Raw genomic sequence first — 27,610 nt, 5'->3', positions numbered from 1 at the left:
TAGAAAAGAAAAAAATAGTTTTGAAAACCTCCTTTTTGAAAAACATCTTTTAAACTAAAACCATTTTTTTGAAAATACTTTTGAAAAGGACCTCCTTTTTTAAAAGGGTTTTAACAAAACTTCCTTTAGGGTGTCTTCGGATTCTCGCTCCTCTCTTTCTATCGCACCCTCAAAGGCCCTTCCAGAACCCTCTTCCCCATCTTCGACCCTTCATGGTCATCTCGCTCAATCCATCCCCATGGATCAACCATCCGCCCTCCATCACCAACGGCTTCAACCCCTTGTTCTCAACCCTTCATCGCCTACTCTCTCCCTCCTCCGTTCATCTTCAACCATTTCCCCTCTCGAATCTTCCTTCTGATCTTTAAAGAGAGCATTCGGATGCCCCTGGGGATCAGGCATTTTTTTTGGTTTCTCGCATTCATCTTCCTTAAGGGAAAACACTATCGATTACATCCGCTTCAGAACTTCTGCAAAATCAGTCTCATTCCCCTTTGTCATCTTTGATGGAGTGAAGAAGATTCGGTGGCAAGGAGAAACAAGCTAGTTCTCTCCTTCTTCATTCTGTCTGAAAGGAGTTCGGTAGCCAAGCCCCCATCTCGTCCAGATTTCCGCAAGTCGCTTCTGTAAGTCCCAACTCCCTCTTTTCATTTCCTCTAAAGCTTTCTGTTACTTTTTTTTTTTCTTCTTTTCTTTTCTTTTCCTTTTCCTTTTTTTTTTTATATTCTCCGCCAACGCACCACCGAGCATATCGGGTTGCTCATAGCAACGCTGACCCCTCTCGGGTGCCATATTAAACGGAATTCTCATATTCCAACATCTTATTTCTGCGGTTACTAGGCTTATTTCATTTCTCATCTTCCATTGGGTATTTATCTGTTATTTTATAATAAGCGATTTACTTCAGAGATTTATTTCTGCAATTCAGGATGTCTGAAAGCATATCCATCTCATTTATGAATTAGGATTGTCAAGCATTTCTCTTGTTTTGCAATCCGTGGGAATGCGTTTATTCAAACAATAATCTGAGCATGCCATCCATTTGAAACAATCTGGCTTCTCTGGGTTGGTACCCCTGTAGCCTTGTCATCGGCCGTGTGTTCATTACAGCATATACCCTTGTTTCCTGGTGGTTGCTACCCAAAGCCTATAACGACATGGTTGGGAGTCATGCTCCCTGAGTTTTTCCCACTTTTGTCTGATTAACAAGTTCTTTTAATTTTCCATTCTACCTTTCATCTAGCGCTAAATTTGTTTGGGGTATGTTTCTTTTCATCCTTTGTTTTATTACATCTCGTTAATATCTTACTGTACTTTTTTTTTTCTTTTCTCTTCTCCTTTTCACCTTTCTCATTACATTTTAATGTCTTGTCCTGTTTATATTGCCTAACGATCTCACAAATATCGTTTCATGCTTTTATTGTTTCTTTCTTTTCTTTTCTTTTTTTTTAAAAAAAATAGTTAGTTCATCAAGTTACTTCTTTAAGATTGATCTTCTGCTCGGCTTTGACTATGTTCAATATTATTCAAATGCATCTGTTCATTATGCTTTTCTTATTCTGTGAATTTCCTCTCTCAGTTCAACATCGTCATGTCCGCTTCATTTTGATATTTTCTGCAATCAGTCATAAGGTTATCCATGGCATTCCATTTTGCACTTTCTACAGTTCATAAGAGCTCATTATCGCTGCATGATTGAGATCATATTAATATATTGATTGCAATTCCTTGCTAAACTGATCTGCTAAAGTTGCTCTGCTGGGTCATAATGGTAAAGGATTAAATCACTTCGCTAAGATCGGCTTATGATTTAAAAACCCCAACTCCGAAGTACCAGCTGAGCGTGTAAATCCGAGATGCATATCAGTGCTTATTGTGTGGTTGATTCACAGCAGAATCCATTCATTCAGATGGGTAAGATCGAGTCACCAGCATTTTTTTTTACAGAGTATCTACAAAGGTAGAACTCGGTTCTTCAGCAAGAGGGGTATTTCACCTCATTCATTTCACGCCAGTTCAGTCATTGCAATATGACTCCATTGGCACCTTCTGCATCTTCATCATCTCACTGGTTATACCCATCACATTTAATTTACTGTTCTGAACTTACTCTTGGAAGCCATAATCATGGTTTCATTCAATCCCATTGATGATCATTCTCTGGAATTTCGTGAAGTGAAAAGTTTTGCAATGAAACTGGTTTCCCATCTTGCACATACTCAATCGTCTGCCATGCAGTTTCAATGAGTTTTGATGTAGATGCCAGTAACTCAAAATCAGCAGCTACAGACCAAGCTGACCATAATAGTGGAAGAGTTGCGGAAATCAATACAGTGATCTGTGCTTGGGCAAGTCCCATTGCTCATTTTTTTCTTGCATTATATTAAAAGATTCTACATGGGGGAAAACAAGAAGGAATCACCAAAGCCATACCCCGAGAAGCTCTCTTTCTGCCTAGAGGAATCTGTGGTGCTTGTCAGACTAATTCATGGAATTCAGTATCTTCATCCAAGTGATGACTTTTTTTTTTTTCTCCATTTATCAATACTGCATCAAATGCATATAAAGCTCCATTGCTGACTATGATGTAAAAGTTCAGGCCATCCACTCTTGTTATATGTGCCAGTTTGTTGCCCTTCAGCCCAGAACAGTATGTATGGTAATAAAAAAAAAAGGAAGGGGTCGCAGGATGCTATTGACAAATAGCAATAAGTAATTTATATATTTCTGGACTGTGTTACTAACTTATTGTTTCATTCTATGCCAGATTTGCATTCTTCTGCAAGGATTGTTGCATGTTCTGAATAGGAAAAGACGGTGAGTGAATGTTTCTTCATTTCACAAGGATGATTTTGACTCAAGATTGGACCTGTTTGTCGCTTCCGTTTCATTTTTCTGGTTTCATGGTGATCTGTTTCTTTTTTTTATTCTCTCTCCTGTATAGACAGTGCTGCCTATGTCTTCTTTGTGTTTGAATTATGTCATTTGGTTCCATTGCCAATGTTCTGTTACTCGCATTAGTAACAAATTTTTTTTTCCGAAGCTCTGTTTGCATTACTGGATATGTATATATCACTCCTCTTTTCCGATGCTCTCTAGATACCATTGACTCTTTTAATTACATCTCATTTAGCCTGGCTAATAGGAGATCTCGCCAGGGGGTTAGGATGTTCTCTATACGCAACAACTTAGAAGATACAAGCCTCCCTCCGCATCAAAAAAAAATTTTTTTTTCATGGAGAAGTGAAGGATACTATATTAAGCTCTCTGTAGGCTGATTAAAAGTGTAGCTCCATACCCGACCCCTGTCAACTATCTTCATGCAGCCGTCTCTTCATTCTGATATCTACTTAGGTATGTAATAACAACTTACTGCTGCCTCACAATCACCACTGCGTGTTGGTAAGGCTGCCCAAGTGAGTTGTATCAGATTTTCTGCCTGTTGCTCAATGCATATGAAGTTGTTTTGAGACTAGATGTTTGTTTCGCTTTACATAGCATCTTCATACTAGGAGCTGTGTGTGTTTTGTCAGAATACCCTGCATAGTCATTTGCACCTCTCTACTATATGCTGTCACTCGTATTAAGCACCTGCTAAACACACTGTTCTGCCACCTGTGTCTATTTCTTATACTTGGTTCATTAAACCGCTCAGCATCAATTTGCATCATCCCCATCCATGCCTCATGTTATTCTTTATTTTATAAAGCATTCAACGTCATATGGCATCAATTCCAGCATATCATTCATGCCATTTCCGCATGATTTACTATTTTGTACATTAAATCTAATTTATGTAACTCTGTAAAGCATCACTTCATACTTTGCATTTGCTTGATGTTGCTTAAATCAAAATATTCATAAGGGTCTCTGCCAAATTTTATTTTATTTTTCTTTTTCTTCTGCCATACTTGCAATTTACATGTTGGAATTTATATCCTGCTATGAATCCCTGTGTGCATAAGTTCACATACATCTGGTAATGTTAGCTGGTTAGTATACAAAACCCAAGAATTCTGACTACAATCTTGAAAATCATATCAGAATTCACAAACTGTTATCAGTAAATGGTTGGAAGGCCAGAATTAAGTCCAAGATGAGTAGTTGTGTTGATCCTTTACTATATGTTAAACCAGATCTGAGTAGGGGTATCCTGTCTGAAAGTGAGACCATCTCATATGGCTTTACCAGGTATCGATGTTTACTTGGCTGCATCTTCTTCTTTTGGCGTATGCATCTACGTATGCATGTCACAGATGTATACACGGTTTGTCTGTTGTAGTATAGCTAGGTCATGTGTATTATACCCACAGGGATGTTTGCATTCTCTCCCTCAGCAGCCCAAGCATTTCTCACTTTAGCATTCCACCCAATTCTGGTTAAAGCATGGAAAATTGAACCACATCTAGGTAGCTCACTAGCTAGCATATGTGCTCATCCAGCTGCACCCTACAGCAGCACGAGCTTCACATCCACAACAATGTCTTGTCGCAGCCTATTACACAGCAGCATATGTATGTCTAATAGCCTACTTACCATACGGTTGAACACTCAATCTTCACACTCACATCTCTCATATTGCCTTATGCCCACCATTTCCTACAAGCCATTTTCACTCATATATGACAACTTGTAATATACATATCTTTCATCTAGTCTAGGTGTCATCTATAGCTAAAGGTTCACGCATGTAGACATTCTGTGTGTATTTAGAAAGTGGCATAAAAATGGTAATTTGTATATCCTCCAATAAAGCAGGTATAGACATCTGCACTCGTGTCTTGATATAATATCTTTTCATTCACCTTATATTGACTCTTGTTCTTCTTCCTTTTTCCCAAGAATTAGGTAGAAGATGATGTCTTCCCTTCATAACTTAGAAGTTGCAATTTTATCTCGAATTCAAATATTGTAATAGCTAGAATATAATGAGAAATTTATATTTTTGCAATAGAATAGAATGTATGAGCATCCAAATATTTTGAATTGTATGTTTCATATCATCTTTGCTTTCATTAGTCCACTAATGGTGAAAACACGAATGGCACGTGCACCATTCTAATAGGAGGTGATTAAATCCTAAGTTGATGATTTGCATCAATGGCCATAGTCAGGGTGTGAACAAAACTTAGGATTTTCATCTTTTATGGAATAACCCTGATCCACACTAGGATCCTCTTCAAAATCATTATATTTTCAAATATTTTCTTCTTTTATTAGAGTTTAAATTAAAATTAATTCAATATATATACCAATGGCCATAGTCAGGGTATATTGAGAGTTAATTTCATTTTAAACTCTATAAAAGCACCAAAATATATTTTATTTTTTATTTGAATTGAAATATGATTATTATATAATACATTCAATGACCATAGTCAGGGATGTATTATATTTTCCATCTTATTTTAATTCATTTAAAGAATGAGATATGCTTTTCAAAATCCAATTTTAAATTCTTTAAATGCATTCATCATTTAGGATAGAATGGCATCATATTTTCAAAATTCTTTTTCAGAAATCCAAGTGATTTCCTTCAGATATCTTCTTCACTTCTCAAATCAATTTTCAACTCTTGTAAATTCAAATATCATTTTCAGATTCTAACTTTAAATTCGAAGTCCTATTTGACTTTGAAAGTCATTTGTATATCCAAAATTCAAAATTTTAATTCAAATCAAAATTCAAAGTTCAATTTAAACTTTGAAATTTCTGATTCATCTTCTGATTCTAAATTCAAGCTTCAAAATTCAAAGTCCAATTTGACTTTGAAATTCATTTGTATATTCAAAATCCAATTCTCAAATCAATTTTGAAAATTCCAAATCCAAAGTTAGATCTTAATCCCAACTTGGATCCAGATTTCCAAGTACAGTTCCACTTTGGATCTCAGACTTCAGATCCAAATCCATTCTAGGATCCAGAATCCAACTTCTACTTTAGATTTCAGACTTCAGATCCAAAATCCATTTTAGGATCCAGAACCCAGTTCCACTTTTGGATCTCAGACTTCAGATCCAAAATTCATCTTAGGGTCCAGAGTCCAACTCTATTTTTGGATCTCAGATTTCAGATCCTAAATCCATTTTAAGATCCAGAACCTATTTCAGGATCCAGAATCCAATTCCATTTCCAATTCCAACTTTCAAATCCAGTTCCATTTCATTTCCAGATTTCAAATCTAAATCCATTTACAGGTCACATCTGGATTTCTTAAATTCATTTCTATTTTGGATTTCTCAGATCCATCCTGATTTCAAACTTCGAAATTTGAAGTTCAATTCCATTTCAAGTATTCATTTCCTTTCCTAAATCCAAGTTTAAAACTCAAATTCTACCTCAAAGTCCATTTTCTGACTTTGAAGCCTCATTTCTTTATCCCTCATCTTCAAATCTTTCTTTTCAAAATCAAGATTTATTTTCCCCAACTCTGATTATTTCAAAGACTTAGAACTTCTCTGATCTATCTCAAGTTTTAAGTTAGATTCAACCATTTCTTCACTCCATTATCAAGTTCATCTCAGAACACTTGGAAATCTTCAAAATATCTTTCAAAAAGAGCATACATCCTTGCATTGCACAAGCATGATTCTTTGTGCATTTAGACTTAGGATAAATTCTTAGATGATATTTAGGCAAAGCAAAAGGCATAGATTCGATCCTTGGTTCGATTACCCTTGGTAAAGGCGCCAGGAACGGTCGAACCTCGTACCGACGAGCGAATCCCGTCTCTTCATTTTTCCCGCAATATATTTCAAAACGGAGGCGAGTAATTTTCTAAATATTTTCAAATCAAGGTCAAATGAGACCCCGCAAAAGGGTTCTTCTTCTCTCTTCTTTTCTTTCTTTTATTTTCTCCCTTTCAAAAAGGAGAAAATAGAGGTTAGAAAGGAAAAGAGAAGGAAGAGAGAGAAACTACCAAAGAGGAAAAATTTTGCGATGATCACAGCTCTGCTAAACAAGAACACGAGCACAGTCCCCCTAGTAAATAAGCCAACCCCAAACTTGCTTTGTTTAGTTGGTTCAGCTCACTTATCAGCCCTAGTTTTGGGGTGTGGGTGGGGTGAGGGGGAGGTGCTGTGGGGTGAGGCGGAGGTAGTGTGTAGTGCTAAAACATATCTCATTAGTTGTACCTTTTGTATGGTTCTTTTCAAAGAAATCCTCATTCAAAATTAAAATTGAAGTCACCTTGGTGGCTCTTTTAAGATTGTTCATCTTCATCAAAGGAATGAAATGGTTTTACTTGAGTTGGATTCCTATTAAAATGTGTTTCTCGTGAAAAATTGATCTTTACATCTTTGGGTGCTGCACAAATTTTTCCTCATTCACTCATGGTACATTTTGCAATAATACTGTCTGTGTGTGCATGTCCAAGTGCATGATAAAATGGGTGAAGGTTTGTATGTTTCTTCCTTGTAACCTTTGGACAGGATATCACACCCAAGCCCCCACCCAAGTTTCTATTAAGACCCACAAATTTTTAATGTAAAAATGATAAAAAATAATATTTTACCTGGTAAAGACCGGTTCTGGTTCACGTAGTTTTTATCGGGTCTGAGTATGATTTTTCTCATAATAGACTCGATTAATCCTGAGTCTAGACCCTATACTATACTCAAAAGTTTTATTCCACCTAAGAGGAATGAACAAAAAGGTGGTCCACCGTTTGCTCTGTTTTATTTTTTTAACAAAAACAGCATACTGGGCATTGAGAACCCAAGAGACGATAATTGGTGAGCAAACAGTGGTAGTGGCCCTTGCACAACATGACTTTAGGAGGGTGTATCATGAATTTTTGCATCAAACAAATTCAAGGGTGACTTGTCACTTGGCTCGTCTTTGAGTGACTTGTGACTCGGTCGGGTCATGTTAAGTTTATATATATATATATTATGTATATTTTATAGTATCTTATCAATATATTATATAATTTGCATTATATGATATTTTTTATAATATTTTCATATATAATATTATTAATGCAAGTTACAAATCTTCTCATCTTACATTTACGTGATTTCATACTCATATAAATACTTCTATTTTTTTTTTACTATGTTAAAAATCTTCTCAATTTTTTACTATGTTAAGTTTGCGATCATGAAATGGTCAACCCAAATATGTTGCAAATCTCCTTGGTGATTTCAATGATATTTGAAAGTTTGCAACATATTTATGTGAATGTGAATCTTATTAGTTTGATTTTAATCATATTTGGAGGTTCTTAACGTATTTGTGTGAATGTGAGGACGTTCACAACATGTTTGTGAAAATGTCAGATAATTCTAACTATATTTAAAATTTCATAACATATTTGTGAGAATGTTAAGAAATTTGCACAAATATGCTCTGAAGGGAAAAATTATCTTAAAAAAACAAGAATCAATGGTTTCGGACATGCTGGAGATTTTGGTATATATTTAGGTTTTGCATGGTGTTATTTATATAGGATAATATGATCATTTTTTATTTTATTATTTTCATGAAAGTTTTTGTTTTTATTTTTTTTGGTAGAAAACATGGTGCTTGATTTTTTCTTGGAGACAACATACATGACATTTTGATTTTTTTAGGCAATAATTTAGACAAGCGACTAATTTTTTATGCAAAAGAAATGATGAAATCATTAGAAAAAAATTGGCAGATTTGTCATTTTTTGAGTTTGAGTAGGCTACTTTTGTCAAAACTTTTTTTTGACTCATTCAACTCACAAAAATGGGAACGAAATGATGCCAATAGTGTCATATCATTTTTGTCATGTACGTGTTGACAAGTCTTTCATTGATAAAGACATGAACTGAATTATTGATGTATCTGGCTTGACTTGGAGGATGGACCAATTGCAATAAAGTCTCTTGGGGACACCTTGATTTGGATGCAAGGAAAGCTGCCCTTTGTGTCTAGTGGGTGAAAAAAACATAAATATGAATTGGTTGCTTATGAACATAGAAATTTCTTTAAAGTTTCACGAGTCACCATCTCGACATAAAAAAATGTCTCGTCTCGTACAAGAAACCTATGGATTAACGACGACCTAAATCTATCGGTAATCCGATGCTAACCCGTCGCTAAACAATTTAGCGATGGATTAGCGATGGATAGCTTTCATCACAAAATTTTCGTTGCTAAATAGCGACGGAATCTATGTAGTCAGTTCCGTCGCTAAGTAGCGACGAAATCTATCTATCGTCCGTTCCGTCGCTAAGTAGTGACGAAATCTATCTATTGTCCATTCTGTCGCTAATTTGCGATGGGATAATGAATGCCAACATCCATCGTTACTATACGGAGATTATTTATAGCCGTTGTTAATCCGTTGTTAATAGTAATTAGCGACAGATATATCCGTCGCTAATCCGTTGCAAAATTAAAAAATAAAATAAAATAAGAGAGCCCTGAGGTGTGCGCCTCAAGCTGATACTCCATAACAATGCATAAATTTTAATGACAATATATAACACTGGTGCGATAATTTGAAGTTCATAACAATGCATAAATTTTATTTATGACAAAATAAATCAAAATACAAAAGTACCAACCAAAATGGACCCTGACGGTTACCCGCAGCATAAAATTCATCTATAAGAAAATCTATAACTAAAGTCATAGCATATTCCGCTGGCGTCGTTGGCTGCTGCAAGCAAGGAGCGAGAGATGGGGAAGAAAGGGAATACGTAACGAAGGGAAAGGTTGCGCTTGAAGAGGAAGAGATCGGGCCGTGATTTAAAACCCTACCAGGTTTAGGATCCGGTTCGACACAACCCCCGCCCCCCGCCCCCCCCCCCCCCCCCCCCGCAAAGCTCCGCCTTTGACTATAAATCAAGAGGTTCCCTGTGGTACAATTTAGGACATGGTAAATAACAAAGTTGGTTTTCTATGTCAATCCTTAATGCAGAAAATGATATCTAATATTTTTAATGATGAGGAACCCGCAAAGGATACCCACCAAGCAAACGATGGGTATGATTCCAATAAAAATGGATTTCATGTACCACCCTAACCCACTTAGGGGTGTTAACAGGAGGGGTCTGGTTCGGACCCAAATGAAACCAGACCTGGCCCCAAATTTTGGGTATGGTATCGGGCCTGGACTTGACTCTAATTGAACCCAATATTAGATAAACCATACTTGGACCTGTTAAGAACTACGTACATAAACCACACCTGGGCCATACAATATTTTTTTTGTCATTTTTACATTGAAAAATTGCGGGTCTTAATCAGAACTCAGGTCGGGGTCGGGTCTGGCATAAAATTTCACAAACTATACACCAGACCATGTATTAATCGGTCCTTTGGATCCGGACCCAAGACTTAATCGGGTCTTCTTATTTATCACCATACTCGAACCCTATACCTATAGGGTTTGGTATGGATCGGGTCCTAGTATACCCGATCCGTTGACACCCCTATAACAACTGCGAGGGTTTTACAGGAAATTATATTTGGTAACATCTGCATCGTAACTTTATCACAGGTTTATTTATAGAATAAATAAGGGTCATTGCAAAGTGGGTCCCATGTCATGATACAATGACGTCCATTCCATGGATATGCATCAAACTGTTTATACTATACGTCGCCCAGGGTCGACAGTGACTTTTTTTCTTTTTTTTTTTAAACATCGAGTTACCCTCGGCGTGAATCGGGTCACTTAATGGGCCTGTCCTGCAAGCTAAACTTTGGGTCGACAAGCAACTTTTTTTTTACCAATGGGGTCTCTGCTTGTCTGGTAGGAGGAGCTAGCGTACTTTACTTTTTTCTGGGACGTTGTAAGATCGAATCCCAACGGTTCAAATCTTAAAATGCGAGGTGTAAGTAAAGATAGAGGATACGGATGAGCCTTAGGCTTATTTGGATATTCAGGGTCACATAGGGCAAAAAGTATTTGCCGTCGTATACGAGATGGGAAAAAAGTTATTGTGGTGCAAAAAATTGAGAAATTAGTGAATTTTAGTGTTTTGGACATTTTCAAAGGTTTTTCATAGAATTATATGGGTTGTTTCCATCTTTAAAGGATTTTTTAAGTTAGGGCGTGCAGAATGAACTAAGATTTTGGGACTTTCGAAAGAGATCTTGAAAAAAACAAATTTTGAATTATTAGCATTTGAGCATAGTAAAAATGGAAGGAAAAAAACGTACGGAACTTAAATCAGATATCCTATTATATCCAATCCATTTGCAGCTCTAATAATAATCGAAACATTAATATATTCAGCCAGACCTGGACCAGGGTCTTTGATTGCTGATGGAAAGTAAGAAAGGCAATCGCAACCATTAATTGATTAATTAATGGGGACCTGGACTATGATTGCAGCTCTAAATATTTTTTATTCTCCCAATTGAAGGGACAGCTCTCGCTGTATCAGTCATTACTGTCAACTACCCAATAATCAATCAAAAGAAAAGATTAGTGAAGTTGGGAAACAAGGTCAACTGCTCACTGCTCACGTTTGACTTGTAAAGTTTTGAACATTGGCGAATTGTAATGGTTTTGACTCGGTTATTGAACGATCCGGTGCCGAGTCAACCGAGTCATCAATATAGGCGATATATAATATCATGAGAAATATTGATATTTAAAGGTAACCGATATTAAAGAAAATATCATGATATTTTCAAAATATCATCAGAAGAAAAAATATCGTGATATTATCAGGATATTTTTTTGAAAACTCTTTTATATTTGTTTTTTTTTAATATTTTATAAATCCTTTAAAAATGTTTTTTATATATATTTTTTAAAAATAATGCAAAACTTATTATTTTTTTAACTTTTTTTGTTGTTATTTATATTTTTTTTTATTTTATAAACTCCCGAAAAATTTCAACTTTTGAAAATCTCTCCCAGAAATAACCTCACCCAGATAATACTTGAATGATATAGGTGACTATGGTTTGAAGTTATCTAACATTTTCAGAGACAAGTTCATATTGTGCCCAAGTACAAGCACACTGCTATTAGTAAAACTGATGATAAAGCCGAGCAGTTTGTCTCAATTCAAGGGGAGTTTGAAATGTTCTAAGGTATGCCGTACTTTCTAATCAACATGAAGATCCTTGTGAATTATCCTCATGGAGCTTCTCATGGTCATTGTAGCACCAATTTTTTATGGTTTTTATGCACTTCTTCAATAAAAAATTCTAATAACTGTGAAAATTTAAACTCTAATTTCAAGTTATACTAAGAAGCGAGAATTCTTCAAAATACATTGAAACTAAAGCAAACAAATAGCAATGGTGTCATAACTTGATAATAGGGCTGGTAAACGAGCTGAATGTACTGAAAATAGGGTGTTCAAGCTGCCCTCAATCTTGTGGTGTGCTTAAGCTCATGGTGGGCCTGAGTTAAACAAGCTGAGCTTGAGTTGGCTCATTAACCAACACTTTTTAAAATTGGAAAATAATTAAAATTGGACTCTAAACCGACTGGCCGATGCTCAAAGTGGGATTTATACTCTTGAACTTCTTGTTTAACAATATGCACTCTACAATGCAAAATACATTCTAGATATACTTATTAGTACCGACCAGGTTTTCGTGCTGGGTGCGGTTTGTTCGGGTTATAAATCCGAAAAAAGAGTTAATGGTGGACAGATACAGACAGAACTAACAATGTGCTGAAGAATGCCATTGAATATACCGATGTAACGCGTTCCCTAAGTGGTGGATGATGTTAATTGTCATCTTATCCTCATATTCCTGAAAATAGTTATTGCATTTATTGAATCCTGATCAAGTAAAATAAATATAATATTGTTGAAAGCAATATTGATATTTAAAGAAAATCATGATATATTCGGTAACCATTTTGAGTGCTATGTTTTTATATTTTTAGTTTTATATAAATTATGAAAAAGAAAAGGAAATATTTTTTTGTTACTAACTAAGGGCTTCTATTTAGAACAAAGGTGATGATTTGAAATGCAGGACGACACAAGGACATCAAGTTTGTATTAATATGGTTTCATGTAATAGTGAAGCCACAATTAGTATTATAAACGGATCGCATAATGGTGAATCATGTCACATCCTAATCTGAATCTCAAATTCAAACTGTTGATCTGATCTGAATCCAACGAGGTAGGGTTGAATTCAGATTGAAAAAATATTGTGGTGAAAAAATTTGAGAAAATTAGTGAATTTTGGTGTTTTGGACATTTTTAAAGTTTTTTCTTAGAATTATATGGGTTGTACGCATCTTTAAGGGACTTTGGGATTTTGAGATCTTGAAAAAACAATAAGAAAACATATAGGACCCAGATCAGATATCCCATCATGTGCAATCCCAGCTCTAATACTAATCGAACTTTTCATATATATGTACAGTTTGGCGAGCATTAATATATTCACCCAGACCTGGACCAGGGTCTTTGATTGCTGATGGAAAGTGAGAAAGGCAATGGCAACCATCTACCACCCTAATTAATGCAGATCATACACATTTCTCTCCCATTGAAGGGACAGCTCTCGCTGTATCAGTCATTACTGTCAACTACCCAATAATCAATCAAAAGAAAAGATGAGTGAAGTTGGGAAACAAGCTCAACGGTAATGTTAAATCTGCGGCTTCCTCATCTAAGTTTTGTACATTGGCGAGTTGTACAGGTTTTTGACTCTGTTATTGAACGATCCTAAACCAAGTTAACTGAGTCATCAATATAAGCGATATAAAATATCATGAGAAATATTGATATTTTAAGGTAATCGATATTAAAGGTAATATCATGATATTTTCAAAATATCATCAGAAGACAAAATATCGCGATATTATCAAGATATTTTTTGAAACTCTTTTATTTTTGTTTTTTTATATTTTAAATCCTTTAAAACATGTTTTTTTTATAATATGAATTGGTTGCATGTGAACACCGAAATTTCTTCTAAGTTTCAAAAGTCGACATCTTGGCAAAAAAAATGTCCCTTCGGTGAATGTGCAAAAAATTTTGTCGTTCAGATCAAAAGAGAGAAAGATCGTAGGGCAGAACAAAAGAGAAATGATTCAAGGAGGACGGCAAAAATTTTTGTCATCCAGTTATTAGATGGCAAAATGTTTTTACTATCTAGACTAAAAGGAGAACGACAAAAACTTTTGTCGTTTGATGATCTAACAACAAAAAAGTTTTTATCTTATGAATAAAAAGGAAGCCAACTAAAGGAGGATAGTAAAAACTCTTGCCATCCACCGCTCTTTGGTATTAATGCAGATCGTTCACATTTCTGCTCGTAAGTATAAAATGAGTGGCTCTGCATTCACTACCACTGCGAGCTTAGGGGCAGACACACATTGCTTTTAAAAAAAAAACAGAGCATGATCAAGAGGTGCAGAGTGAGAGAGGTAGAGGAAACCATGTCACATCCTAATCTGAATATGAAATTCAAACTGTTGATCTGATCCGAATCAGATCCAACGAGGTAGGGCTGAATTCAGATTTAATCGATCAGGTAAACAAATGTTAAAAACAAGCTCTTTACATGTGAAAAACGTAGTTGGATTGCATTTTGATCAGAATCCAAAGTTATCAGAACCCGATCAGGATCCAAAAACAATTTAATTTGACATATATGAATGTGATCCAAATGCACATTCAGATCTTAATTTAAGGATCCTAGTTTGACATTAGCATGTTGGGTTTAGGTTGATATTCCGCTCTATCCAACCTGTTCGCTCCCTATAAAGAGTAGATGTGTCAATGGATCTTGTGGATCATGTTTGGTCCAGACCCAAGTAGAACCAGACCCAAACGTCATTTGAGATTATGGTACCAGAACTGGGTCTAATCGGAACCACCATAAGAGAAACCATACCCAGGATCTTATAAGGATTACATGAACCATACCCGATAAAATAATATTTTTATCATTTTTACATTGAAATTGAGGATACTAATTGGAACTCGGTCAGGGCCTCTCTGGTACGAAATTTATTTATTTTAAATTGTTCTTGTATGAAATTTCACAAACCATACTTGGCTTCATATATTTATCGGACCCTTCAGGTCTGACATGTATGAAATTCGTATTTGTCACTAGACCCTGACCCTATAAGGTTTGGTACAGGTCGGGTCTGGGTCAAACCTGACCCAAACCCATAAATCAAGAGGTTCCCTATGTTTTAATTTAGGACATGGTAAATAACCAAGTTGGTTTTCTATGTCAATCCTGAATGCAGAAAATGATATTTTTTTTACCAATCAAGGCTCCGCTTGTCCGGTTGGAGCAGATAGTGCACGTTACCTTGTGTTGGGACGTTGCAAGTTTGAATCCAAATGGTTCAAATGTTGAGATAAAGGATAAGGATGAGCCTTAGGCCTATCAGGGACATTCAGATAAAAAGAGATAAAGACCGGAGGGCAGACCAAAAGAGAAATGGTTGGAGGACGGCAAAAACTTTTTGTCCTTTGACGATCTAACAACAAAAAAAAAAGTTGTCATCCGAACCAAAAGTACGCCAACTAAATGACAGTAAAAACACTGGCCGCCCAGTGATCAACAGAAAAAAAGTTTTTATTGTGAATAAAAATTGAGAAAATTAGGGCATTTTGGTGTTTTGGACATTTTTTTAGAATTATATGGGTTGTACCTATCGTGGGATTTTTTAAGCTAGGTTGTGAAAAAGTATATCGGACTCGAATCAGATATCAGACAATATTCAATCCATTTGCAGCCCTAATACGAATCGATCTTTTCATATATGTACAGTTTGGCGAGTTTTAATATATTCACCCAGACCTGGACCAGGGTCTTTGATTGCTGATGGAAAGTGAGAGAGGCAATCGCAATCATCCACCACCCTTTGGTATTAATGCAGATCGTACACATTTCTTCCATTGAAGGGACAGCTCTAGCTGTATCAGTCATTGCTCACAACTGTAATGGTTTTTGACTTAGTACGGCTGACTCATGGATAATATCTAAAAATCTAGAAATGGTATTCTCTTGTCTGGAATGAAAAATAGAACATTATCAACATAAAATGAGTGGCTCTCCATCCACTACCACTGCGAGCTTAGGAGCAGACACATTGCTTTTAAAAAAGAGAGCATGATCAAGAGGTGCAGAGTGAGAGAGGTAGAGGAAATTAGGGAATAGGACGAGCTTGAGCGATGGCTGAATTTGCTGTGGAGTACCTGCTCAATAAGTTGGAAGCCTTGGTGGCGGGCGAAGTGAAATTGCTGAAAGGAGTTCGACATGAAGTGGACGAATTGAAGAGGGAATTGAGAAGCATGAAATCCTTCTTAAAGGACACTGATAGAAGAAAGGATGGTGATGAAGGTATAAAGGAGTGGGTCGAACAAGTGAGGGAAGTTGCATATGATATCGAGGACGCCCTTGATGAGTTTCTGCTTCGATTTGGAGGACAACAATCAAGTGGATTTAGGGCCTCCATGAAAAAGGTTTATCACTCACCGTCGCGTTGGAGAACCTATCATAAACTTGCAAAAAAAATGCAATCCTTCAAGACCAGATTGGAGAGCCTCAAGGAAAGACAAAGAAGATATTCTTTCAAGGAATTGCAAGAAGGAATTGCTTTTGGAGGGCTCCAAGATCGCAGAGAAGCGCCTCTTGATGAACAACTAGATTTGGTGGGAATCGACCAAGACATCACAGAAGTAATAGGGTGGTTGACAGGGGGAGACCAACAACTTACACCAATTTCTCTGGTCGGGATGGGAGGTTCAGGAAAGACTACCCTAGCAAGGAAAGTCTTTAATCACCAAGCAGTAAAGAATCACTTTGACTGTTATGCTTGGGTTTCTGTCTCCCAATCTTTCAATGTTCAAAATATTCTAGTATCCTGCATAAGAGATTTTTACGAGTCAAGGAAAGAGATTTGTCCAGATAGCATACAAGAGATGGACATTTCAAGACTCGAGCCAACGCTCCATTCTTATCTTCAAAATAAAAGGTACGTTCTTGTGTTAGATGATGTGTGGAGTCCAACTGTTTTAGAAAAGATCCAAATTGCATTACCAAAGACTCTGCGTGGAAGCAGAATCATGATCACAACTCGCAAAAATGATGTTACTCACCCAATAGAAAATAGAGTTGGTTTGAAGGGCCTTGTCCACCGCCTACAACCCTTACCTAATGAAACAGCAATGAGGCTATTTTGTAAGAAAGCATTCAGAGATGAGCCTCAAAACAATTGTCCTTCGCATCTTAAAAAAGTATGCAATGATTTGGTAAAAAGATGTGACGGTTTACCTCTTGCCATTGTAGTCTTAGGAGGTATTATGTGGCGCAAAAGGAAATCTGAAGATGAATGGAGAATTGTTCATGATAGCCTTAGTTCAAACTTCAATGACGTCGATCATCCTTTGGGTAGAGTGGGGTCAATCCTTTCTTTGAGTTTTGACGAGTTACCCTTGCGCCTTAAGTCTTGTTATTTGTATTTTGGTGTCTTTCCAGAGGATTATTTAATCAAAACAAATAAGCTGGTCAGACTATGGGTGGCTGAGGGGCTCGTAGAAAACAAAGTGGGTATAACATTAGAGGAGGTAGGGAAGCAGTACCTTGAGGAGCTTATACAAAGGAGCTTACTCCAAACTGTGAGCTGGAAGCGAGGAGAACTTGGAGTAAAATCATGCCGAATTCATGACCTTTTGCGTGAATTAGTTATAACCATATCAAAGAATCAGAACTTTTGCACTGTTTTAACAAAGGAAGGTGCATGGATTAATGAAAGAATTAGGCGTTTGTCACTCCAAAATGACAGTCATAAAGGCATTTCGTTGAGCAATGAAAGGGCATCGCATCTTCGCTCCCTATTCTTGTTTGAGAAAGGTATCACGCCTTCTTCCTTCTTTACCATGGTTTCCTGTTTCAAATTGACGAGGGTGTTGGATCTAGAAGGCATTCTTATTGAGGAACTGCCCGATGGTCTGGGTGATTTATTTCATTTGAGGTATCTGAACCTGCGTCGCACTAATATCAAGAGACTCCCAAGCTCTTTCGAGAAGCTCCACAACCTACAAACGTTAGATATCCGAGAAACCCCAATTAAAAGTCTACCAGATGAAACATCAAAGATGAAGAGCTTGCACTATTTATGTGCTTTTCCGCTTGTTAAATTTCCCCTTACCTTCAAGCAGTTTGTGGGATGTGAAATGCCCAAGGGAATATGCATGATTACAGACCTTCAAAAACTCTCGGGCATAAATGCTACTACAGAGATTGTTCAAGGGATCGGTAAGTTGACCAAATTGAAAAATCTTGCGATATTCATGGTGGGAACGGAACATGAGAGTGAGCTTTGTGCCTCCATTGCAAATATGAAAGACCTGCTTACACTCCGTGTAGCTGGTATTAGGGAGGAAGAGCCTCTCCAACTGGAATCTATGTTGGACCCACCAAGACGTCTTGAAGATATCAAAATACTTGCACGTCTGGATGAGTTGCCATCTTGGATCGGCTCCCTCAGCAACCTCGCTAGGTTGGAACTGTGCTTTTCCAGATTAAGCAAAGATCCATTTTCTTCCCTCCAATCATTGCCAAATTTGGTGTATCTTTACCTCTTTGTGGCTTACGATGGGAAAGAATTAAAGTGCGATGGATCAAGAGGTTTTCCCAAGCTAATGGAGCTCTTTCTTGTAAGCCTTGCAAGATTAGAAAGTATGTGGGTGGAGGAGACTGCGATGCCCAAACTTCAAAAGCTATACATCGTAGGGTGCAATAACATGAAGACGGTGCATCGTGGGACTCAACACATCGACATCACCCGACTTTGTTTGTCAGAAATGCCGGAGGAGCTGAAACAAATCCCTGAAATCATCCAGGTTAGAAAACTTGAAGACGGGACATGGTACATCAGTCCGCTCCAGTGATGTAGGATCGTAACAACAAACGATCCCAAGCAACCGTGAGGAAGGCATGATCAGGTGAACTCACATATTTCAGAAAATTTTGTTCACGTGCGTTTTTTCTATTTCACTTCTCCAACTTTTTCCTTTTCTTCATTCCCTTGCGATTTCATGTGGTTTTGTAGTTCCAATGTAGCTAGGCAGCCTCTGGGAGAGAGAGAGAGAGAGAGAGAGAGAGAGAGAGAGAGACCACACCCTTGCCATTTAACAATCTTACTTGTTTTATTACAGGGATTATGTATTGCAAGTTAATAAATGCTTAAAGATGCATTGCGGTAGCCTACTTTAAGCCCGCTTGAAGTTGAAGAGCCAGGGTCTTGTGCTTCACTCTCTTTTATTAATTTATAATTTTATATATGTTTTACTGTCTTCATATTATCTTCTATAAGACAATGAATAATGTTTTGATTTGGCATTTTATGGTACTCTTTAAGATTTAAAGTACTGATATTTTGTGTATGTATACTGCCATAAAAACCAAACAGAATTTGTGGTTTGATATAAGGCATTGGAAAGCTTGATGTATATTATCGTTGAAATAAATGCAATCCCTGTGTTCTTTCAATAATTTACAAGCTATTCAGATGTCATAGTTTTATGAGATAGCTAGGTGTTTTCTTTTTCGGTGAATAAGTTCAGATCCAGTTTCAAACTTGGTCTTGAGTAACCCAATCATAAACCTATATTTCATTAGCTTGTGTAAAAGCCCCTTAGAAATCCTGTCAAAACTGTCTTCTTCGTAAGCTTCAAAACTTGTTTTTGCATGATCTGAAGGTTAGATTTTGCATGAAAATAATAAATAAAACATGTTAAACATTATCCGAAGGTTAGATTTTGCATTGAGAGCATACATCCACCTACCTAAATTATTGTGCAACACGCACCATCATAAGTTACCGTGGATCAGTACCACAGTAGAAGTACCAGAATAGAAGGAACCTGGATCTAAGTCCATATATTTTTAGATACATCAGCAAAGCAGTTATAGACCATGCATGATGTACAAGATACGACCCTGGCAAGATCATGGTCCAGACAAGATCCGATCTATTCTTGTAGCTGGTTGTCAATTCAGTCCGGTTTGTGTCGGATACACGCAACCCGATTACTTGGGTACGAGCATGAAATTTTTTGACCTGAATATTATTTGGGTCAGCTCAAACCCTACCGAAGCAATATGTGGGTCATGTTTGCGATATGATTTTCCCGGATATTCGACCCGATCCATCTGAATCCGGGTTGGGTACCCGAACCCATCTGGTTGAAATTTGGGCGAGTTCGGGCAGAAACCTTGATGCGACACAAACCCGACCAGTTGGTAGCCATACGCCATACCTAGGGTTGTCAATGGGTGGCATACTTGATTCATGAGGGCATATCTAAACCCGTCCTTATAACGAATTGCTAGGTTCGGGTTTGGGTTTTGATGGGTCACAAAAATGGACCCCCAAGCCTGGCCCCATAAAGTTTCAAAAAGTTGCATTTATTGAAAATGCATAAAAAATACTCTGGTCGGGAGGGGAGTACCTGGCAAAAGTCATAACCCAAACCCTGCCTGTGTATTGCTAGGGTTGGGTTCAGATCCACTTTTTATACCCATACCCAGGAATTTGGGTTCGGTTGGATTGGGTACCTGGTACAAACCCGACCCATTGATTGCCCTTGCCATACCTAACAGAGTTACCTCACCTGTCCGGGCTGTCCTGTTCAGGATTCTTGACTTGGGTGGACAAACTTGTGTTGGAATTGGAGGAGAGAAACCCGACGATTCTAGCCCTACCAATTTTCCTTCTTCCTCCTTGGGGAGAGAAAAATAGGAGACAAAAAAGGGGGGAAAATCTCAAGAAAAAAAGGCCTCTGCTTTGAGGAAGGGAGCAACGGGGACACAATGGATCAGTGATTTCTCGCATACCCAAGTGGAGAAACGGCCAAGAAAATGACCCAGGCTCCCTCCTTCCCTTTTGGCACCTCTCTTTTCTTCCTCTCCCTTCTTTTTCTTCTATTTTCTTTGATTTTTGGACGAAGTACCCTCGGTGAGAATTGGGTGACTTAATGGGCATGGTAAACTTTGTGTGGAGTCACCAACACCCAAGCTTTCATGACGCCCACCACTTACAGGCACTCGCACACCCAGTGAGTGACTGAGAGTCCAACGGACAATGACTTATAAATGTGTTCTTCTAAACGTACGGAATGTTCAAGAAATGGCAGGCAACTTTTTGTTTTTTTACCAATGCGGTCTCTGTTGAACGTATGGATCGGGGTCTAACCCCCGGTTTGACACTAATGACTTAGTGGGCTGAGTAGTGGAGGCTAATAATGACTTAGTGGGAGGAGGTTAACACCTCTCTTTCCTCCACTGTATAAAGGGGGGTCTGGCTCGGCAACGTATGATGAGAGAACATTGCCTTAGCCTAGCATAGATTCGGTTCATTTGGGTTCAAGGAGCTCATTGTCGACTTAAGGCCTGGGTGTCGATCGGTTGAAGAAAATGCCGAGCACCCGTACTCGCACTCTATGACGTCTTCATATACACTTTTATATTTGATATTGTCTATCGTCATCATTGGGTTATAGGTCTTTTGGACATTTTTAAAGGTTTTTCTTAGAATTATATGGGTTGTACCCATCTTTAAGGGATTTTTTAAGTGAAGGTGTGCTGAATGAACTATTCGGCTTAGTCATCCAAGTTTTGTACATTGGCGAGTTGTACTGGTTTTTGACTCGGTTATTGAACTATTGGGTCGGAGTCAACCGCAGTCACCAATATAAGCGATATTTTGAAAATATCATGAGAAATGTTGATATTTTAAGGTAACCGATACTAAAGGTAATATGATGATACTTTCAAAATATCGCGATATTATGATGATATTTTTGGGAAAACTCTTTTATATGTTGAATCCTTTAAAATATGTTTTTTTTTTATATTTAAAAAAAAAAACAATGCAAAACTTATTATTTTTTAACTTTTTTTGTATTTATTTATATTTTTTAATTTTTTAAACTCCCAACATTTTTTAACTTTTGAAAATCTTCGAGAAATATCCTCACCCGGATAATACTTGAATGGTATAAGTGACTATGGTTTGAAGTTATCTAACATTTTTAGCTCAAATCAGAGACGAGTTCATAATTGGCCCAAGCACAAGCACACTGCTACTAGTAAAACTGATGCTAAAGCAGAGCAGCTTATCTCAAATGAAGGGGAGTTTGAAATGTTCTAATGTATGCGGTACTTTCTAATAAACAAGAAGATCCTTGTGAATTATCCTCATGGCGCTTCTCATGGTCATTATATTGCACCAATTTTTTATGGTTTTTATGCACTTCTTCAATAAAAAAATTCTAACTGTGAAAATTTACTAAGAAGCGAGGATTCTTCAAAATACTTTGAAAATAAAGCAAACAAACAGCAATGGTGTGATAATAAGGCTGGTAAACAAGCTGAATGTATTGAAAAGAGGGTGTTTCAAGCTCCCCTCATTCTTGTGGTGTGCTTGAGCTCATGTTGAGTCTGAGTTAAACAAGCTGAGCTCGAGTTGGCTCATTAACCAACACTTTTTAAAATTGAAAAATAATAGAAATTGTACTTTAAACAGACTGACCCATGCTCAAACTGACCCATTTACAAAATAAATACATTTTTAAAATCTGTAAGCAGTGGGATTTGTACTCTTGAACTTATTGTTTAACCATCTGCACTGTACAATGCAAAATACATTCAAAATAAGAAGGCTGATAAAATTGGAGCATAGGGGCTAGGTACGTTTGCAGCTAGGGATGTAAAGCTTTCAGATTCGGGTTGGATGTAGCCAATATCAGATCTGACAAATCAGATATTGGCGGATCTGATATTGGCTATTCGGACTCAGATTCAGATTCAAATTTGGATGGAAAGTTAAAAGCTGACACCATGAATCAGAAAAAAAACACATGTAATCAGATTCAGATATCCATCAGATTCAGTCATGAAATCCTAAACTGAATGGGAATCCGATTACTAATCAGATTCAGAATCAGTCGGATATCTGATATATCTGATCCGTTGACATCCCTGGTTGGAACACGATAGGGGTGAAGTTTCCTTGTGGGGGAGGTGGTGGGCTGCATAGATTGAACTGGTAAAGGTGCTACCGTGCTAGAATGGAGTCAACACTGAGGAAGTGGTCTTAAGGAGGCTATGTTGAAGTGGTACAAAACCAGCTAAGCTAGGTAGGTCCGACTCCTAGGGCCGGTCGGCTATAGTGCACCAGGGTCACGATCTTTGTGATCCAAACTAAGGGTCCTTCATATAGTTTTGACCAGCTTTTAGCCTCAGTAATTAGGTCAGTGATTAATATGTTTTATTGAAATAACATTGAAAATATTAAGATAATGACTACACGTGTCAATATCAGTGCCAGTGTCAGCGTGTCCATTAGTGTCCCTGTGACATGGAAACTGTCGTATGAGATGGGTTAAGAGTCCAGACTTGCAAAGAAGAAGTAATTTATTGTAGGCTGATATGCTTCATCATGTACCTTTTTTTTTCCCTAGGATCAGAGATCACTGATGTACTTGTGATGGATGTATTGGCAACATAAAACTCCGTGGGCTTTACCCTTGCCCCAGTGAGTCGCCACGCTGTGAGGCCCATGAGATATGAACCTAGACTACCTGCCCAGCGGCCTAGGTCCCATCCCACTAAGCCAAACCCCTTTGGGGTATCATGTACCTTTTTTCGTATGCGAGTGAAAGTAGCATCAGTAAAGGCCAAATTATTTTCATTATCGCAGCATCCATGGAAGTTGCTAAATTTGATAGAGCGCCAATCAGTCCATTTCTAGTTTGGAGATGTTTTAGCATGTGAACTAGGAAGCTTACATGAATGCAAAAGATATCAAAATGGTTGTCCTATAATATAGGTGCAACCAACCCTACATGAGGCATTTATGACATGATCTATAACATTGCGTTACATTTACTTCAATGGTGCAAAGTCGATTTTGAATTCAAAATCTCATAAACGGTACTTCATAAGTGAAGATATATAAAATTACTTAATTAAATTTTGAAATTAAATACCTTTACCTTTGGATTGAGCTTAAACCAAAACTATACCTCCAAATGATGAAGGCGCCAGCGAGGTGGTTGTGACGGCGATGAGATGAAGGCACCGGATCAAATCCCGCTGGTGCATGAGTGTATACGTAGCTTTCAGAGGTGGGCCACGTAAGGTAAGGTGGTCTTGGGGCCCAACTTGGGGTCTGCCTAGCTTCGAAGAGGGTTCCTCATCAACAAAGAAAAAAAAAGTCAATGCTTTCTTTAAGCAATCTCCTTGCTTGGAATAAGAGTTCCCTGGCTTGATCCTAACATGCAATGCCGCCATTATTGGTTTTATCTTCCTGATGCTAGTCACAATTAAGCTTGAAAAAGGAGGAGATTGGCACGCCAACGAGGGCTTTGAACAAGTGCTTAGCTAAGTGGACTGGATTGAGGGAATGTCATAAGTCCAATATGTCTTGGAGTGTGGAGCTTGTTTCTTACTTGAATATAAATTCTTAATTTTCGTGAATCCAACTTCCCTGTAAGTTGATGGAGGTTGCAGGGGGTTGTATTCTCTTTCCCGTAAGGTGAGGGTTCGGGGGCATTAATTAGCCCTAAAGCAAATTTTTTTGAAGATATTTTTTGTAATTTTATCTTAGACTTTTTGTTATCCAACAACACTATTAAAACTCTTCTATTTAAAGGAAGCAATCTGACTCTTGTATTGTATCTCAATCAATAAAGAGGAAGACTCAGTGTGATCGTGGATGTAAGCAATTATTGCCAAACCGCGTAAAATCTTTGTTCATGTGTGATTATTTTCTCTTTTTGCTTTTTTTTGTGTTTATTTTTTTTATTCATCGGTAGTTCGAAGCATTGTTCCCTAACATATTGGAAAAATTATTCAATAGACAATCGATAGGTCAAAGAAACAAAACACGACAAGAAAAAAAATAAATCAATCACACAAACAACAAAGATTTTACATGATTCCAAAAGTTTCCTACGGCCAGGTTTTCGTGTTGGGTGCGGTTTGTTCGGATTATAAATCCGAAAAAAGAGTTAATGGTGGACAGAAACAAACAGAACTAACAATGTGGTGAAGAATGCCATTGAATATACGGATGTAACGCGTTCCCTAAGTGGTGGATGATGTTAATTGTCATCTTATCCTCATATTCCTGAAAATAACGATTGCATTTATTGAAGCCTGATCAAGTAAAATAAATATAATATTGTTGAAAGCAATATTGATATTTAAAGAAAATCATGATATATTCGGTAACCATTTTGAGTGCTTTGTTTTTATATAAATTATAAAAAAGAAAAGGAAATATTTTTTTGTTACTAAATAAGGGCTTCTATTTACAACAAAGGTGATGATTTGACATGTAGGAAGACACAAGGACCTCAAAACTTAATTAGTATTACAAACGGATTGCATAATGGTGAATCATGTCACATCTTAATCTGGACCTCAAATTCAAACTGTTGATCTCATCCGAATACAACGAGGTAGGGTTGAATTCAGATTAAAAATATATGTGGTACTACTCGATCAGGCAAATAAATGTTAAAAACAAGCTCTTTACATGTAGGATTGCATTTTGATCAAAATCCAACATTGATCAGAACCCGATCTGGATCGAAAAACAATTTAATTTGACATAAGTGAAAGTGATCTAAATGCACATTCAGATCTTATAACTTTAAGGATCCAAGTCTGACATTAGCATGTTGGGTTCAGGTTGATATTTAGCTCTATCCAAATGCACGTTACCTTGTGTTGGGACATTGCAAGTTTGAATCCAAATGGTTCAAATCTTAAAATGGTGGATGTATGTATGTTGAGATAGAGGATAAGGATGAGCCTTAGTCCTATCCGGACATTCAGATAAAAAGAGATCAGAAGGACCGGAGGGCAGACCAAAAGAGAAATGGTTGAAGTGATTAGATGGCAAAATGTTTTTTCTGTCCAGTGATCAACAGAAAAAAGTTTTTGTTGTGAAAAAATTTTGAGAAAATTATTGAATTTTGGTGTTTTGGACATTTTTTGAAGGTTTTGTTTAGAATTATATGGGTTGTACCTATCGTGGGATTTTTTAAGTTAGGGTGTGAAAAAATTATATCGGACTCGGATCAGATATCGGACCATATCCAATCCACACATCCCCCATTGAGGGGACAACTCTTGCTGTATCTGACATTGCTCATCAATAATATCTACAAAATATACTTTTAGAATATCGTCTATGTATAGGACCACGATTTGGTGATGATATTAACATGACATTAAGATTTGTTTGTATTTGTATTATTCGTTTATATGATTATAAAGTTTCTATATTTTCAAATATCATATATGCCTATATTTTCTTGTGTTTATCTTGGGAAAAAAATAAATGCTTCAAATTTATCGTGAAATTCTCCCTTCCACGATACGAGACTTGTGACATTTGGTAATTCCTGACCGAAACTAATCAAAGATGAGCATTTTTTTCGATTGGTATGTTTTTGTTATACACAACCACAACCTGAACGAAGCACGAGATAAAGAGAAGACCAAGAAATTAGAGTAGACACAAGATTTATGTGGTTCGACAGTACTTAGGCCTACGTCCATGGATGAAAGACGAACAAAAATCTACAAGCAAGGTGGAAAAAAAATATAAGCTCTCAAAACCCTAATCTCTGATACACTTCAAAAACTCTCATACCCAACTTTCAAAGGAGGATGCTATATATATTTGCTACAGTAGCCAATGGGAAGAATCTAATAAAAATCACTAAACCCTGACCATGTAGGGTTTGGTACGGGTCGGGTCAGGGTCAAACCCGACCCATACCTATAAATCAAGAGGTTCCCTGTGTTTTAATTTAGGACATGGCAAATAACAAAGTTGGTTTTCTATGCCAATCCTGTGAATGCAGAAAATGATATTTAATTTTTTTAATGACGAGGAACCTGCCTAGAAAAAAGGGGTCACTTAAGGACACCCTTCTTAGATATTAAACCCAAGGTGCGTGCCTTAACCCGAAAAGGACACCCAACAGGCAAACGACGGGTATAATTCCAATAAAAAAGGATTTATGGATTTCATGTATGGGTTTCCACCGTATTACATCAAGTACCACCCTAACCACTTAGGGGTCTCAACGGGAGGAGTTTGGTTAGAACCCAAGTGAAATCAGAGGTGGTATGGTATCGGGTCTGGACTTGAGTTTAATTGAACTCAATATAAGATAAACCATACTCGGACCTGTTACCAACTACATAAACCAGACCTGGGCCATACAGTATTTTTTTTATCATTTTTACATTGAAAAATTGTGGGGCTTAATCGGAATCGGTCTTCTTATTTATCACCATACTCGAACCCTATACTTATAGGGTTTGGTATGGATCGGGTCCTGGTATACCCGATCCGTTGACACCCCTCTAACCACTGCGCGAGGGTTTTACAGGAAATTATATTTCATACCATCTGCATCGTAACTTTATCACAGGTTTATTTGTAGAAAATAAATAAGGGTCATTGCAAAGTGGGTCCCATGTCACTTTCATGGTACAATGACGTCCATACCATGGATATGCATCAAACTGTTTATACTATATGTCGTCGAAAAGAAACTTTTTTTTACCAATGGGGGCTCTGCTTGTCTGGTAGGAGGAGCTAGCGTACGTTACGTTGTGTTGGGACGTTGTAAGTTGGAATCCC

The 27,610-nt window shown here is 37.2% G+C and overlaps 1 protein-coding gene and 1 long non-coding RNA gene across 2 annotated transcripts in view; both read left to right on the top strand.

Moving 5' to 3' along the window:
* Positions 1–27,610, top strand: part of LOC149812666 (uncharacterized) — a 194,371-nt gene that overhangs the window by 108,709 nt on the left and 58,052 nt on the right. The window lies entirely within an intron of this gene.
* LOC149812668 (disease resistance protein RPM1-like) lies at positions 15,983–19,307 on the top strand. Its single transcript, XM_089991736.1, has 2 exons — positions 15,983–18,881; positions 19,095–19,307. The coding sequence occupies exon 1, from the start codon at positions 16,107–16,109 to the stop codon at positions 18,825–18,827; it is 2,721 nt and encodes a 906-aa protein (XP_089847862.1). The 5' UTR covers positions 15,983–16,106; the 3' UTR covers positions 18,828–18,881; positions 19,095–19,307.

This window comes from Nuphar pumila, chromosome 16 (genome assembly GCF_984573655.1).
Source record: "Nuphar pumila chromosome 16, dmNupPumi1.hap1.1, whole genome shotgun sequence".
Taxonomy (NCBI): Eukaryota; Viridiplantae; Streptophyta; class Magnoliopsida; order Nymphaeales; family Nymphaeaceae; genus Nuphar; species Nuphar pumila.
The sequence above is the reverse complement of the archived record's forward strand: the minus strand, read 5'-3'. Positions and strand labels throughout refer to the sequence as shown.